Source organism: Diabrotica virgifera, chromosome 3 (genome assembly GCF_917563875.1).
Source record: "Diabrotica virgifera virgifera chromosome 3, PGI_DIABVI_V3a".
NCBI lineage: Eukaryota > Metazoa > Arthropoda > Insecta > Coleoptera > Chrysomelidae > Diabrotica > Diabrotica virgifera.
Window position 1 is genome coordinate 124,111,585 of NC_065445.1, and position 15,955 is coordinate 124,127,539.

A 15,955-nucleotide genomic window follows, 5' to 3' on the forward strand; every position below is an offset into this window, starting at 1 on the left:
CCTCGGTGTCGGTGTCCTCTTCGGAGTCTTCCTCGGATTTCATCTCGGTATCTTCTTCGGTTTCCTCTTCGCTTTCATTTGTTTGTTCTTTCTGTAATAGGCTAAGAACCACTTTGCGTGGATCTTCATGTGTTGGCGGACTGGCCATAGGGGGGGGGGGGTGATCGAGACCTAGCTAGATCAATCGTCTGGGGGGGGGGGAATCTCTAATTTTGGCGAACCTTTTTTTCCGCCGACTGGCCCGACGCCAGCTCGGCTTCAGGGTTGGTTTCCCTGTCCCCATCGCGGTTGTTCACGTACCCAGACAGAACTAAGTACGGGATCCTCTTGATGTTCTCGTTCTACTGACCTAGGGGCCGGGGCTGCCCGATGTAGATTCCAAAGAACTACACCTTGCAGTGTCTACCCTTACGGAGGCACAGTAGAAATCCCGTAGCGGGCTCACGTCGAGCCCGCTTTACTTTTTCTGCTAACCGATCTCTAGCTGTGGCGTCTCAGAGAATCCAATAAAATCAAATTCCCTAAGTTTCACCACATCCAGTCGATCGGCCTTTGCCTCTCCTTCTCGCCTCAGAGAGTGAGAAGCGCTCAACTGCTGTCTTGCTTACATTCAAGACTGAACTGAAAAGTTCACAGTCGAGCCACTCCTACTTCGTTGGCTGTGTCGCTGCTATTCCGCACCGCTGCTGGCACGTCTTCCTCCGGTGGCTGGCACCGGACTACCGGACAACTAAAAGTACTTTGAAAAATCTATTAGGTTTGTTCGTAGTACGATCCAAACGATCAGCAACCGTGGCCAATCATCAGACGCATGCGCAGTGAACAGTTAGCGTTGCGCAGTTAACAGTTAGCGTTCGTAGACTACGAACGCGCATGCGTCTGATGGTTGGCAACGGTTGCTGATCGTTCTACGAACAAACCTATTGAATGGTACCAAACACGACCCTCCACAGAGGTGGGGTGGGGGGTTACTTTAAAAATCTTAAATGGGACCCCACATTTTTATTGCAGATTTTGATTCTTCACGTAAAAATAAGCAACTTTTATTCGAGATATTTTTTTCGAATTATGGATAGATGGCGCTATAATCGGAAAAAACGATTGTTGGAAATGGAAAATTAAATTAAAAAATGGAAAGTCCCCACTAAAATGGAAAATTGTACTTAACTTTTTTTTTGTTTTAACACCTAATATTCACAACCCAATAGGTCCCCATAACACTCGAGTGACTGCAAATTTAGTATACTTTGCTCCCCTACCATTAATAAAATTATTTGTTTCAATTTAATTGTGGCTTATTTCCTATCTAAATAGTTAATTATAAAAATGTCACAACGAAATAGCTTCAGAACAACAGTATGTAGGTAATTCGGACAAGTTACGTCGATTTGTTTACTTTATCTAACATACTCCGGAAATGTTGTTCAGCTGTTGACTTTTTGGACAAATATAATTTATTGAAAACCTTTTACTGGAATTCTTTTGTAAAAAACTCTCAAAAAGCTGTAAAAATGCTTCCAAGAATGTTTAATTCGACTTGACCGATCAATTTACAAATACTCCACCCGAAAAAAATCCAAGTGTCAATTTCTGTTTGCTTTTCTAAAAACATAATAGCCAAAATTCTCTTTTGTCGGTAGACATCACATGTAAAATAGAAAAATAGATCCCCATTCAAGATTTAGACAACTTTAAACATATCAGTTTCAAGTTGAGTTGCTCAAAACATTTCTACCCCCATTCTAAACGAATGCACTTCAATATTACAGTTGGGTGGCTGTAAAGGGACCTTAAAAAAGTGCTTTTGAACATTGTCGAAGTGTCAGTACTTACAGTAGACACAGTAGCTAGCAGGGAGTGATTTTTTTGAATTCAAAAGGATCTATAGTGATTTTACCTGCTTTTTTGTTGACAGGGGGTACATATGCACCCTTAGATTTATATGTCACATCCCTATAAATACTTATCCGAACTGAATCTTGATAATTATAAGGGGATGATCTATGGAGTGAATGTAATATTGGATTATTTCAGTCAAAGAATACAAACAGGATATATTTATTGGAGTATTAGAAAAAGTAATTAAATTAATAAAAAGCAGTCAGAAAGTGTTCGTTATGAGCTTTTATTCCACTTTCAATGCGATGATCAGTAAAGCTTTATCGTTTAATAATTAAAAAAAAACTTATTCTGTGGTAGGCATTTAATAAGAAAGCAGTCTCCGATATGTAAAGATTGTTAGAGACATGTATAAAGGAGTAACAACTAACTAGAGTTAGGACAGGTGTGGGGAGAACATAAACTTCCTGTCAAAGTAGGATTGCTTCAAGATTTGGTATTTAGTCGTTACTCATTAGTCGTACTCATTAGTATTGGACCAGTGTTTAGTGTGTATGTTACAGTTCAAGTTGATTATCCAGTTGGCGTTGACTATTCCTAGTTCGAGTCAACTCAAACGGCTGGTTTTAGTAAAAGTAGATTATAACATAAAATGAAGATTTTTTACATAAAAGTCGACTCCAACTAGAAGAAGTATACTCTTTCCAATGCTGTTTAGTAAGAGTTGATTCACTCAAACAACCGATTCTAGAAATTAAATTAGTCCAGGCTGTATCGTCGCCCCCATTAGGTAAATTATTCCGATTCGATTTTTTTGCACAAACTTACTCAAAAACAGGTCCTTATAGCAAATCCACAGGGTGCCAGGTGGTACCGTGGTCGAAAAATTGTTAACAATTTTTTTTAAACAAATTCACAAAAACAATTTTTTCAATTCGGACAAATTGTTTTTAGATCACTTGGGTCATTCGGAGCAAAAAAGGTCTGTTGTGATATTTCTCTAAAATTTATTGTTGTCGAGTTATGTCTACGCGATTTAAAATTTGAAAAATGCGAAAATAACCATTTTTAAAGCTTAATAAACTCGGTTAAAAATTATTATGAAAGTCATAAGGGGACCAAATCAAAGTTTAAAGCCCCCCCCCCCCCTACAAGATCCTAAAAAAATTTTTGTCATTATTTTATTACTAAACTGTTATTTTTAATTATTAACAATGACTGCTAAGAGCGTATTGAGGCGGCCGTCAATGTGCGTGCGAGTGAAATTCACCATTGGACGGCCGGACCGGAATGGTGCGTCTCTTTCGCACTCATCATTGACGGCCGCCTAATACGCGATTGTTAATAATTAAAAATACACTTAGTGTCACTAAGAGTCACTTAGAGACTTAGAGTCAGTGAAGGTGGATATGAGCCATTACCTCCGATGTCGTTGAACCTTCATCGATTTACATGAAAATTGGTGAGTGGTTAGAGGATATCTCAAGGTACAAAGGTGACATGGTGCCAACTTGCGCTTTGACCCTGGGGGTGGATGCTACCCCTTCTCGGGGGTGAAAATGATTTTATTAAAAATACCTCCATAATTCGATAGAGGGACAAATTTCAAGCATAATTTGTTATATAAAGTTATTAAAATAAATCAAAACTTTTTGAGTTATTAAAGATCAAAGATTTTAATTTTTCTCGAGAAAAATGCATGGTTTTAACCAATTTTTCATCTCAATAACTCAAAAAGTGTAAGTTTTTACAAAAAAGTTATTATTTTCAAAATTGAAGATAATAAAAAATGAAATAAACTCCTTACTACAAAAACCTTTTAATGTTAACTAAAAGTGAGTTATAGGTAATTGAATGTATATTTTTTTCGGCGAGTAAAAAACTCTAAGTATTCAACCTGAAATAACGGGAAATTGATGCATTTTATAACATAAACTTATTAAACATTTGTCAAAGTACTTAAAAATATCTATTAAATGAGCCCCCGAACATGTTGATAGCGTTAAAATTTATGCACCAAAATTTTTTCAAAATTTATCTTTTAAAAATTTTTCCAAAAAATGTTATTGTCTTTTTAATAACTACGTTCATGTTTACGATATCAGGTTCATATAAAAACTCTTTGAAAGCTAATTCCAAGTGCTATTTAATCACGTTGAAACTAATCTTTTAAACCCCTTACTTTTTTAAAAATAAAAGGTTAAATGACCCCGGTTGCATGGTTCCCACAGCAAAATTTTAGATTTAAACGTTTCTATCTCGGTTATTTTTTACCCTATAGAAATAGTAAAACAGGTAAAATATTTGGCACAGAAAAAACTAAAATTTGGTTATATATAATTTTTTACGTATATTAAGTATTTTTGGAGTTATTATCAAAAGAATATGAGAATTACAATAATTTTAAAAATTATAATTTTTTTTAAATTATATCTTCTTTTTTAAATATGCATTCTAAACCGGTAAAAATTATCGAACACATTACTTATGCTAATGTAAAGAAGTTCTTGTAAGGATTACTATAAATTTTAATTTTTGTGGAAATGGCGTATGTTTTATTTTTCACTTTTTCCTAAAAAATTCGAAGCGGTTCTTTTATTTTCATTATAACTTGCTTAATTTTGACGCTATTACCTTGTTCTGAAGCTCATTTAAAAGGTATTCCAAAGTACTTTGGCAAATGTTTAGCAGGAATATTTTATACATTGCATCGTTTTCCCCTTATTTAAGCTTGAATACTTAGATTTGAGTACTCGTCGAAAAAAAAACACATTCAATTACCAATAACTTACTTTGAACTAACATAAGTTTAGTTATTTATGTGGGGAATGTATTCAATTTTTTATTATCTTCAATTTCAGTGATAATAACTTTTTTGTAAATGCTTATAGTTTTTGATTCATACGTGAAAAACCGATTTAAAACATGCATTTTTTTACGAAAAAATAAAATCTTTGGTCTTTAATAACTCAAAAAGTGTTGATTTATTTTAATAACTTTATATAACAAATTTTGCTTATAATTTGTCCCTCTATCGACTTATGGTATTATATTTAATAAAATAATTTTCACCCCCGAGAAGGGGTGGCGTCCACCCCCAGGGTAAAAGCGCAAGTTGGCATCATGTCACCTTTGTTCCTTGAAGTATCCTGTAATTACTCACCAATTTTCATGAAAATCGATGCAGGTTCAACGAAATTGGAGGTGGAAACCTTCAGTGACTGCACTAACTTAATAATACAATAATGACATAAATTTCTTCAGGATCTTGTAGGGATGACTTTAAACTTTGATTTGGTCACTTCCTGACTTTCATAATAATAATTTTTAACCAAATTATTCAAATTTCGCGTTTTTAACAATCAATTTAGAGAAAAATCACAAACGAACTTTTTTGCTCAGAATGACCCAAATGACCTAAAAAAATTTGTTTAAAGTAAAAAAATCATTTTTCCGAATTTGTTTAAAAAAATTGTTTAAACAATTGTTCGACCACTGTACCTCCTGGCACCCTGTGGATTTGTTATAATGACCTCTTTTTGAGTAAGTTTGTGCTAAAAAATCGAATCGGAATAATTTACCTAACAAATCGTGATAAGTAGTTGAAACCGTCAAAACAAACACTCATCAAAAAAGCACGTGAATTATACTCGTATAATCGACATTTACTGAGTCGATCCAGGAATAGTCAACTCAAACTAGTAAGAGTTGATTCCCGCGATCTACTTTTACTAACAAGGGTTAGGAAGAGTCTACTTCAACTAGTAAAAGTTGTTCAAATCAACTCTTAGTGCTCGCTTTAGTTTGAGTTGACTCGAACTAGGAATAGTCAACTCTAACTGAGAATCAACTTGAACTGTAACATGTGTAATGGACCAGGGCGCATATGTAAAAATATTAGTATTTATATAATAATATTTCAGTTATCCTCCCACTCAAAAAGGTCCGGAACATTGTTTAAATAATCAAAATGTCAAAAAATGAAGGAAAAATTCGATTTTTTTCTTGGTCTGGTAACTTTAAAAGTATTCATTTTCGAGAAAAGTTGCACCGACATAAAAGTTGCGTAATTAAATTTTCTACATTATAGGATTAACTGAATATTTTAAAAATTGTCACCCTTGTTGCAAAATAGCAATAATTTCGAAAAAACCATAAAAAAAACAAGTATTCGCATTTTACGTTTTTAAACCATTTATGCTATACTCAGGACCTTCATATTTCACCCAGAAAAACTTTATGATATGATAAATCAATACTGTAAATTTCATTAACATCGGTTTAATAGATTTTGCAAAATAAATTTTGAAATCCAGCTTTCGCAAAAAAATCATTTTTTCAAAATGTTGCAGCACTGAAAATAAAGCAGACAGCAAGTTTAATTTTTTTTACATATAAAAGAATACTGTACCTTTCATTTGCAATTTGCAAAATTAAAATCGGTTAACCACCACGGCGTCAGGATTTTTTTTTAATAAATAATAATTTTTGGTGCTAAGCGCAGGACAGCGGATACGTTCGCTCTGATTGGGCATTCCAATGACCTTTGATAATGATTGATAAATTCTAATTTTTAGTACATTTCGAAATAAATAAATTTATTTATTGCAAAATAAAAACACATACTTTGTCCTTTGAAATAACACTATTTTAACAAAAAATTTCTTTGTTCTTATATTTTAACTTAGAAAATAAAAGTGTATTATTTTTAAACATATGCAATTGTTTAAACAATTTTTCACAAACAATAATCCAGTTAGTTTGATTTTTGTGGAATTAAAATATGAACATACAACAAAATATAGAGTAAGAAAATAATATATTAGATAAAGATTGGAAGAAATTTTGGTGGAAATCAACTTGTGTGAATCGAACACCGCTGTCCTGCGAGTAGCACCAAAAATTGATGTTTATTTAAAAAAATTCCTGACGCCGTGGTAATTAATCGATTTAAAAAAAAAAAGACTAAGTTTTCACTCTAATGGCATATAACATATCCCACCAGAATGAAAACAATGGGAACCTTCTCTGGTTACACCTCCGAGGCTTCTACAATTTGCAAGCCATACGGATGCTGAGACTAAGGAAGATGAGGGAATTCTACAATTTACAATTCACGTCACATCTGCTCAGCGCGGTAAAGTTCCAACGAGACTGGTTCCCTTCATACTCCACACAGAGTAAATGTAAATCAAAAATGAATAACCATTTTCAATTTCGTTGCAAAACGAAAATACAGCCGAACCATATTCCAGTCCAATCAGAGAGTGCTGCAAGCACCTCTACCGGTTTCGAAACTCATTAGTCTCTCATCAGGAGGCACATATGCTGCTCTCCCTGATCCAACCAAAACAAACCCCAGCGTGCAGTCCCGAATTGCAACGAACGAAATGGCATAGATGCCCTAGCGGCAACTGCTAGCAAAAGACTAAGTTTTCACTCTAATGGCATATAACATATCCCACCAGAATGAAAACAATGGGAACCTTCTCTGGTTACACCTCCGAGGCTTCTACAATTTGCAAGCCATACGGATGCTGAGACTAAGGAAGATGAGGGAATTCTACAATTTACAATTCACGTCACATCTGCTCAGCGCGGTAAAGTTCCAACGAGACTGGTTCCCTTCATACTCCACACAGAGTAAATGTAAATCAAAAATGAATAACCATTTTCAATTTCGTTGCAAAACGAAAATACAGCCGAACCATATTCCAGTCCAATCAGAGAGTGCTGCAAGCACCTCTACCGGTTTCGAAACTCATTAGTCTCTCATCAGGAGGCACATATGCTGCTCTCCCTGATCCAACCAAAACAAACCCCAGCGTGCAGTCCCGAATTGCAACGAACGAAATGGCATAGATGCCCTAGCGGCAACTGCTAGCAAAAGACTAAGTTTTCACTCTAATGGCATATAACATATCCCACCAGAATGAAAACAATGGGAACCTTCTCTGGTTACACCTCCGAGGCTTCTACAATTTGCAAGCCATACGGATGCTGAGACTAAGGAAGATGAGGGAATTCTACAATTTACAATTCACGTCACATCTGCTCAGCGCGGTAAAGTTCCAACGAGACTGGTTCCCTTCATACTCCACACAGAGTAAATGTAAATCAAAAATGAATAACCATTTTCAATTTCGTTGCAAAACGAAAATACAGCCGAACCATATTCCAGTCCAATCAGAGAGTGCTGCAAGCACCTCTACCGGTTTCGAAACTCATTAGCCCGAAACTCATTCGGGACTGCACGCTGGGGTTTGTTTTGGTTGGATCAGGGAGAGCAGCATATGTGCCTCCTGATGAGAGACTAATGAGTTTCGAAACCGGTAGAGGTGCTTGCAGCACTCTCTGATTGGACTGGAATATGGTTCGGCTGTATTTTCGTTTTGCAACGAAATTGAAAATGGTTATTCATTTTTGATTTACATTTACTCTGTGTGGAGTATGAAGGGAACCAGTCTCGTTGGAACTTTACCGCGCTGAGCAGATGTGACGTGAATTGTAAATTGTAGAATTCCCTCATCTTCCTTAGTCTCAGCATCCGTATGGCTTGCAAATTGTAGAAGCCTCGGAGGTGTAACCAGAGAAGGTTCCCATTGTTTTCATTCTGGTGGGATATGTTATATGCCATTAGAGTGAAAACTTAGTCTTTTGCTAGCAGTTGCCGCTAGGGCATCTATGCCATTTCGTTCGTTGCAATTCGGGACTGCACGCTGGGGTTTGTTTTGGTTGGATCAGGGAGAGCAGCATATGTGCCTCCTGATGAGAGACTAATGAGTTTCGAAACCGGTAGAGGTGCTTGTAGCACTCTCTGATTGGACTGGAATATGGTTCGGCTGTATTTTCGTTTTGCAACGAAATTGAAAATGGTTATTCATTTTTGATTTACATTTACTCTGTGTGGAGTATGAAGGGAACCAGTCTCGTTGGAACTTTACCGCGCTGAGCAGATGTGACGTGAATTGTAAATTGTAGAATTCCCTCATCTTCCTTAGTCTCAGCATCCGTATGGCTTGCAAATTGTAGAAGCCTCGGAGGTGTAACCAGAGAAGGTTCCCATTGTTTTCATTCTGGTGGGATATGTTATATGCCATTAGAGTGAAAACTTAGTCTTTTGCTAGCAGTTGCCGCTAGGGCATCTATGCCATTTCGTTCGTTGCAATTCGGGACTGCACGCTGGGGTTTGTTTTGGTTGGATCAGGGAGAGCAGCATATGTGCCTCCTGATGAGAGACTAATGAGTTTCGAAACCGGTAGAGGTGCTTGCAGCACTCTCTGATTGGACTGGAATATGGTTCGGCTGTATTTTCGTTTTGCAACGAAATTGAAAATGGTTATTCATTTTTAATCGATTTTAATTTTGCAAATTGCAGATGAATGGTACTTCTTCTATATGTAAAAAAAATTCAACTTGCTATCTGCTTTATTTCAGTCCTGCAACATTTAAAAAAACATGATTTTTTTTTGCGAAAGCTGGATTGCAAAATTTATTTTTCAAAATGTATTGAACTGATCTTATTGGAATGTATGGTATTGTTTTAATATATCATAAAGTTTCTTTGGGTAAAATATGAAGGTCCTAAGTGTAGCATAAATGGTTGAAAAACATAAAATGCCAATACTTGTTTTTTTATGTTTTTTTTTTCGCAATTATTGCTATTTTGCAACAAGGGTGACAATTTTTAAAATTTTTAACCAATCCTATATTGTAAGAAATTTAATTATGCAACTTTTATGCTAGTGCAACTTTTCTCGTAAGTGAAGACTTTTAAAGTTATAATCAAAAAACAAAGAAAAAATCGAATTTTTCCTTCATTTTTTGACATTTTGATTATTTAAACAATGTTCCGGACCTTTTTGAGTGAAAGGATAACTTAATTATTATTATAAGAGTTAATTTCCAGCAATTTCTCCAAAAAAATATTAGTCACCTCTCAACGTCCATCTCAAAACAGATGCGCCCTGGACTAATTATAGTTTTTTGGTCTTGTAAATTTTTTGGTGGGACATATCCTATCCACCTGGGTGGAACTTTCTGAGCTTCGTGGTACCACATAAGGATTTACACATCGTCGACGATGAATTAAATCTTTAGCTGCTTCACACAATGGCCACTTCAAGTCACTAACATGGTCAACATCTAAGGTCATTTTTATAGATTCTTTGATGATTGATTATTTGATACCAAAATGATAGGAGTAGGTACTTATTAGTTTATGTTGTTGAATCTTGGAGTTAACTTTACTTTATTCTGAATTATGTTGCATTTATTATAAGTTAATATATTGTAGTTATTATTGTTCTCATAACTAATCTTCTAATCTTTTTGTTTCAGGGCTGAGAGAAGAATGACTTAATATCAGTAAGTCTTACCACAACACATGTGATACAATGTTATTGTAAATTAGGTTTAAATTATTTATACATATAAGTAAGAGAAAAATTGTTAAAATAAGTGTAATATTTGTTTATTATGCATTAAGATAATTTTGTTACAGATTAAGAAGTACAAAGCAAAAGACGATATTCAATAAATTTAAGTTGAATCAATGAAAACATAAAAGCAGTAAACTATTATTTAACATAATTTTTAAAGAAAATCATATAATATTTGGTTAATAAAATAAACCGTTGGACAAAATTATGACAGCAATGTATAGTCAATTTTTTTCTGCTTCTTGCTCTTATTGCTTCATGAACCGTTTTGACCGAATTTATCTTCCATTATGTAAATGTGTCCGTACCAGCTTAGTTAGTTATTCTCCTTCAATGGTTCAAATATTACGAACTGCTACAAATTGAATAAGAGCGAATCGCTTTAAAAAATGGCAATTCTTTTGATTGGTACATCGTTTTCTCCATTGCCATAGTCATCAAACAGATGGATGTCCTTTATTTCAATCGATTAATCATGAGAATAATAACTTTTAACTAATTAACAGTACTTTTATCATCCATATTTTTCTAGAAAGTTTCATAAGATCAACGCTTTCTTATCTGTGGAGTTCCCCTGTCGTCCTTATGTATTATAATGGTGTCCAAAATATTATCATTCTATGTCTCATAATTTTTTGTAATGCCATCTTTTGCAAATTTTCAGTTAAGGTTTTTTTAATTAAATTGTGTAAATCAAATTTAATCTTTCATTTCTAGTTTCCTAACTGCTATTTATTTTACTCTTTTGATGCTTTTTTAATGGCTTGAGATTGCTTAGTTTTAGTTAATCAAAATCAAAAATATGAGTCATATGAAATACAAATGAGTCTTCTAAGGTATTTTAAAAATTGAATTCAAAAAGTTTAATAAAATTAATTTTTGGTTAAACATTGTTTTTTATTTTTATTTTTAGGGGAGTGCATATAGATTTTCACTTCGGGAAAAAATCAAACAAGATAGAACTTTTTGTAATTTCATTAAAAAATGTTTAATAAACAACATATCAAAAAATTCTACTCGAGAAGTGGGTGCTTCATTTTTTATTAAACAAATGAACTGCGAAATTAGATGTTTTTTTAAATAACTCCGAAAATATATATTGTAGAAAAAAACTTACTAGACCGTTGAAAAATTCAGAAAATTTTACAACAAAAACCTTCTATAAAGATTTTTCTAAAATTACTTAAATCTGTATCTTCTATAATTTTTTATTTATAACTCTAAAGTCACCCTTCTCACAAACATTGGCGCACTGTAAACTAGCGTACGGCGAAGTGCACGGTTTAGTTATTTTAATGTAATTCTTTAACTAATGGATCAAATGAAATTTTAAAAATTGAACATGAAAGAAGAATAATTAAACAATCTAATGGTTATAATAAAAAGAAATAAAATTCATGGGCATAAGTACGGTGTGGGCGGAAAGTGAACCTTACATGAATTTTGTTTAAAAATGATTTAAAAATGTGTAACTAATACAATTTTTCTTATAAAACCCTCAATTCTGCACCTTTCAAGCATCTTACTAAATGATGTTTCATTCAAAAAAAATCTCAAACATTTAATTCAAATGATATGACGTCTAAAAAAATGTAATATTTGAAATTTTCGTAGTTTTATACAATTACCAATATTTTAAGACGGTATTACTCAAGTTTGAACAGATCTATTACAGTTTTTGAAAAAAGCTCTTGAGGGTGAAACAGCTGGAATAAAGGTAAATGGAGTTTCCATTAACAACATTAGATATGCGGATGACACTGTCATCTTAGCTGAAAATATTGGGGATCTTCAGAGGCTGGTGACCAGAATAGCAGAGTTTGGACAAGAATATGGGCTAACAATGAATGTCAAGAAGACAAAGTTTATGAGGATATCGAAAACTCAAAGAAATAACGAAAATCTCATCATAAACGGATCCAATATCGAACGAGTCGATAAATATGCATACCTTGGAACAATGATCAACTCCACAGGAGATTACTTACAGGAAATCAAAATCAGAATAGAAAAGGCTAGAGCAAATTTTAACAAAATGAGGAAAGTGCTCTGCACAAGAGATTTGAAGTTGGAGCTAAGAGTTAGATTGGCTAGGTGCTACGTTTTCTCGACTTTGTTTTATGGAATGGAAGCTTGGACCTTGAATGCTGCATCAATGAAAAAACTAGAATCATTCGAGCTGTGGGTGTACAGAAGAATTCTGAAAATATCGTGGACAGAACACGTTACAAACAAAGAGGTTCTGAGAAAGATGAATAAAGAAATGGAAATCCTAAATACCATCAAAACAAGAAAATTGGAATATCTCGGACATATTACACGTGGAGAGAGGTACAGCTTGCTCCAATTGATTATGCAGGGAAAGATTCAAGGAAAGAGAAGCATAGGAAGACGCAGAATATCGTGGCTGCGCAACCTGAGAGAGTGGTACGGATGTACATCAAATGAACTTTTCAGAGCAGCCATCTCTAAAATACGAATAGCTATGATGATTGCCGACCTCCGCCGCGGAGATGGCACTTAAAGAAGAAGAAGATTACAGTTTTATAAGTGCTTTTTTAAATTTTAGGATGTAATATTTAAAATGCACTAAATTATTTTACTTTAGAAATGAAATAAACTATTTCTTTTTGAGAAAATTAAGAAAGATAACAAAAATGTAATACAAAAACCGTAAATTACCAGCTAAAAAAAAGGTTTATACAAAGTGATCAAAACTTTTTTCTGTAAAACTTACCTAAAATACATTTAATAATAAGCTTTAACAATAATAAATGTTCTGCAAAAAAATTTTTTTTAAGCTTTTATACAGTATGTCTACGTAACTTGGAACCTATTGATAACTTTTTTATTATCAGTTTACGAAAAAAAGATATTCTTTATAAAATACTCTGCATCGTATATAATCTATGATGCAACCATCAAATATCAACTTTTATTAATTTTATACGAGGTATGTCAAAAAATATGAATTTCACTCAAGAGTAAAGTACCGTTACATTTCACAATATCGAAAATTGTTATTAAGAAAAGTTGTTTGGAATTAAAAAATTTGTTTTAGTGTTCAATTACATCCTTCTAATTAAAATATTGTGAATAATAAAGGCACTTACTCTTAAGAAAAATCATATTTTTTACTTACCTCGTATAAAATTAAAAAAGTTTGATATCTGATGGTTTTATCTTAAATTTTAGACCAGGGAGAGCATTTTATGAATAATAACTTTTTTTCGTAAAAGTGATAATAAAATAGTTATCATAATTGTAATAAAATGATGATAAGTATCGTAATTTGAGAAAAAATTCAAATTTTTTTTCGATTAGAATGATGTAATTGTAGATTAAAACATAGTTTTTAATTTCAAACAACTTTTCATAATAGCATTTTTTGATATTCTGGAATATGAAGGTACTTTACTCTTTAACGAAATTTATATTTTTGACATAACTCGTATAAAATTGATAAAATTTGATATATGACGGTTGAGTTTTAAATTTTTGACTATTCAGAGCATTTTATAAAGAATAACTTTTTTTCGTAACATTGATAATAAAAAAGTTTTGCATGTGGTTCCTAGCTACGCAGACATACTGTATAAGAGCTTCTGTATAAGAATTTTTAAATTGTAATGCCATATTCGGATTCAGCATAGTCAAAAACAAAATAGAAACATATTTGATCAAAATAAAATGATGAATTCAACGATATTTTTAAAATTATTTATACAAAACAATTGATATTGTTTAAACAATTAATAAACAATTAGCGGCCAAATCTGCGAGTAGAACTTTTTACTTTAACATGTATATAAACTAACAAAAAAAGTTTTAGAAAAATATAAGCTTGTTTGAATTTTTCCGAAACAATGCATGTTTTCGTTCTAATTGCACTCCCCTATTTTATTGATATGTAAAATATCTATGTAGAATAATCTAGAAATAACAAAAATAAAAAAATTAGGATTTGTGAGTGTAAACATGTCTTAGTAGTAATAGAAAAAAATATAACAACTTCCGTCTCTATCCTAGTCTCCGTATCAATGTAGATAATCGTCCTTGTATTTTGTAAAATATTAAATGAGTAATAAAATAAACGTTAAGTATAACTGAATTTTTTCTTTTCAAGACACTTAAAATTAAAAGACAAACCCAAAAAATTATAACTAGCATCGATTCAATGAAACTAGAAACAAACATTGAAGATAACTAAACGTTTCACGGTTTTACTCCAAATTTTAAAACACCGCTTGGATTGTCATTAAATTTGGCATATATACGGATAGCTAACATGTCAAAGAAAAAAAAGTGATATTGTGCTGATGTGTGCTTTTTCCATGGGGGTGGGTTTCACTCCCTCTCGGGGGTGAAAAAATATATGTCCAAAGTAAGTCTAAATAGATAAACAGTTAGAAGATCCCCCAATAAGCAACTTAAATGAAATTAATCGTTACCGCTTCACAAATTACTTTACCTTATGTTATGTTTATATGATCTGTAAGTTTCGTCGATTCAAAGTGTTTTAGTAATTTTTAAATTTTAATTTTTTTTTAAATAACTTAAAAACTGTTGGAGATATCAAAAATCTTAAGTAATAAAAAAAGTCGGCTTTGCTTTCCTGAATATTTTATATTTTGTTGTTTTTCTGTAAGACAAATATTGGTTAAGATTTGCTGTTTCTAAATTTGCGTACACTCATGATTAGTGACTCGTTCAAGCTTTTTTTAGCTACAGTCCTTTTAAAAATAAGGACTTTAAACCGATGAAACTTACAGATAAGTAGTAACGATTAAGTTCATTTTAGATGCTATTAGTTAAGGGGTGATTTTCCCGATTTTTTTTAACAAAAAAAATGGACCAACTTTATTTTGAGTGTAACTTGTTTACTTTTGAAGCTAAAATTTTTTTATAAAACAAAAATAAAGCTTTAAAACACTTTAAAAAGTTGTACCTAATGAGTTTTCCCCAAAAAGTGCTTCATTTTTTGGTTATTTCACGTTAAAATATTCGAATTTTAATTTGACGAATATGAACTTATTTTTCATTAGCTATAACTCTGCTTCTACTAGGTGTAGAGACCTAATATAATAATATACACCATTTTTTCACTTTTTTACAGGCTACATTTTTGCTACGAATGTTGTTTCAACAAAATGCTTACTTTTTGAGTTATTTGCGAGAAACCGTCTAAAAACGTATGTAGTTATTTTGTTGAAAAATGAACATACTCACTCGCAAATAACTCGAAAAGTATTGACTTGGTGAAAAAAGTCTATAGAACACAAGTTATTTAGAATTAGTCAGTTTATCCATTTCCGGATTTATTTTGGACATATTTTTTTCACCCCCGAGAGGGTGTGAAACTCAGCCTTAGCCCCAGGGCAAAAGCACACATCGACACAATATCATTTTTTTTTCTTTGACATGTTAGCTATCCCTACATATGCCAAAATTCATGGCAATCCAAGCGGATCTTTAAAATTTAGAGGTTTTGCATATTTTACCGTTAAAAAACGTACTATAAACGATATTATAATATACAATAGAAGCAGAATAGGAGTATACGTGGAAATACTCTGCGCTCTAGCAGATTTCAAATTAATTCACACAGAGTGCTCGAAGCGCAGAAAGAACCGCTGAGCTCTTACTTGGATATTTTCACTGTAGAAGCGATTCGC

General features: G+C 32.8%; 1 protein-coding gene across 1 annotated transcript in view; it reads left to right on the top strand.

Annotated features, from left to right (window-relative positions):
- Nucleotides 1-14,386, top strand: part of LOC126881298 (protein big brother-like) — a 337,029-nt gene extending 322,643 nt beyond the window's left edge. Inside the window, exon 5 of the mRNA XM_050645497.1 lies at nucleotides 10,180-14,386. Within this exon, the coding sequence (XP_050501454.1) occupies nucleotides 10,180-10,201 (22 nt within the window). The 3' untranslated portion in view covers nucleotides 10,202-14,386. The remainder of the gene's footprint in view (nucleotides 1-10,179) is intronic.
- The last annotated feature ends 1,569 nt before the right edge of the window (nucleotides 14,387-15,955 follow it).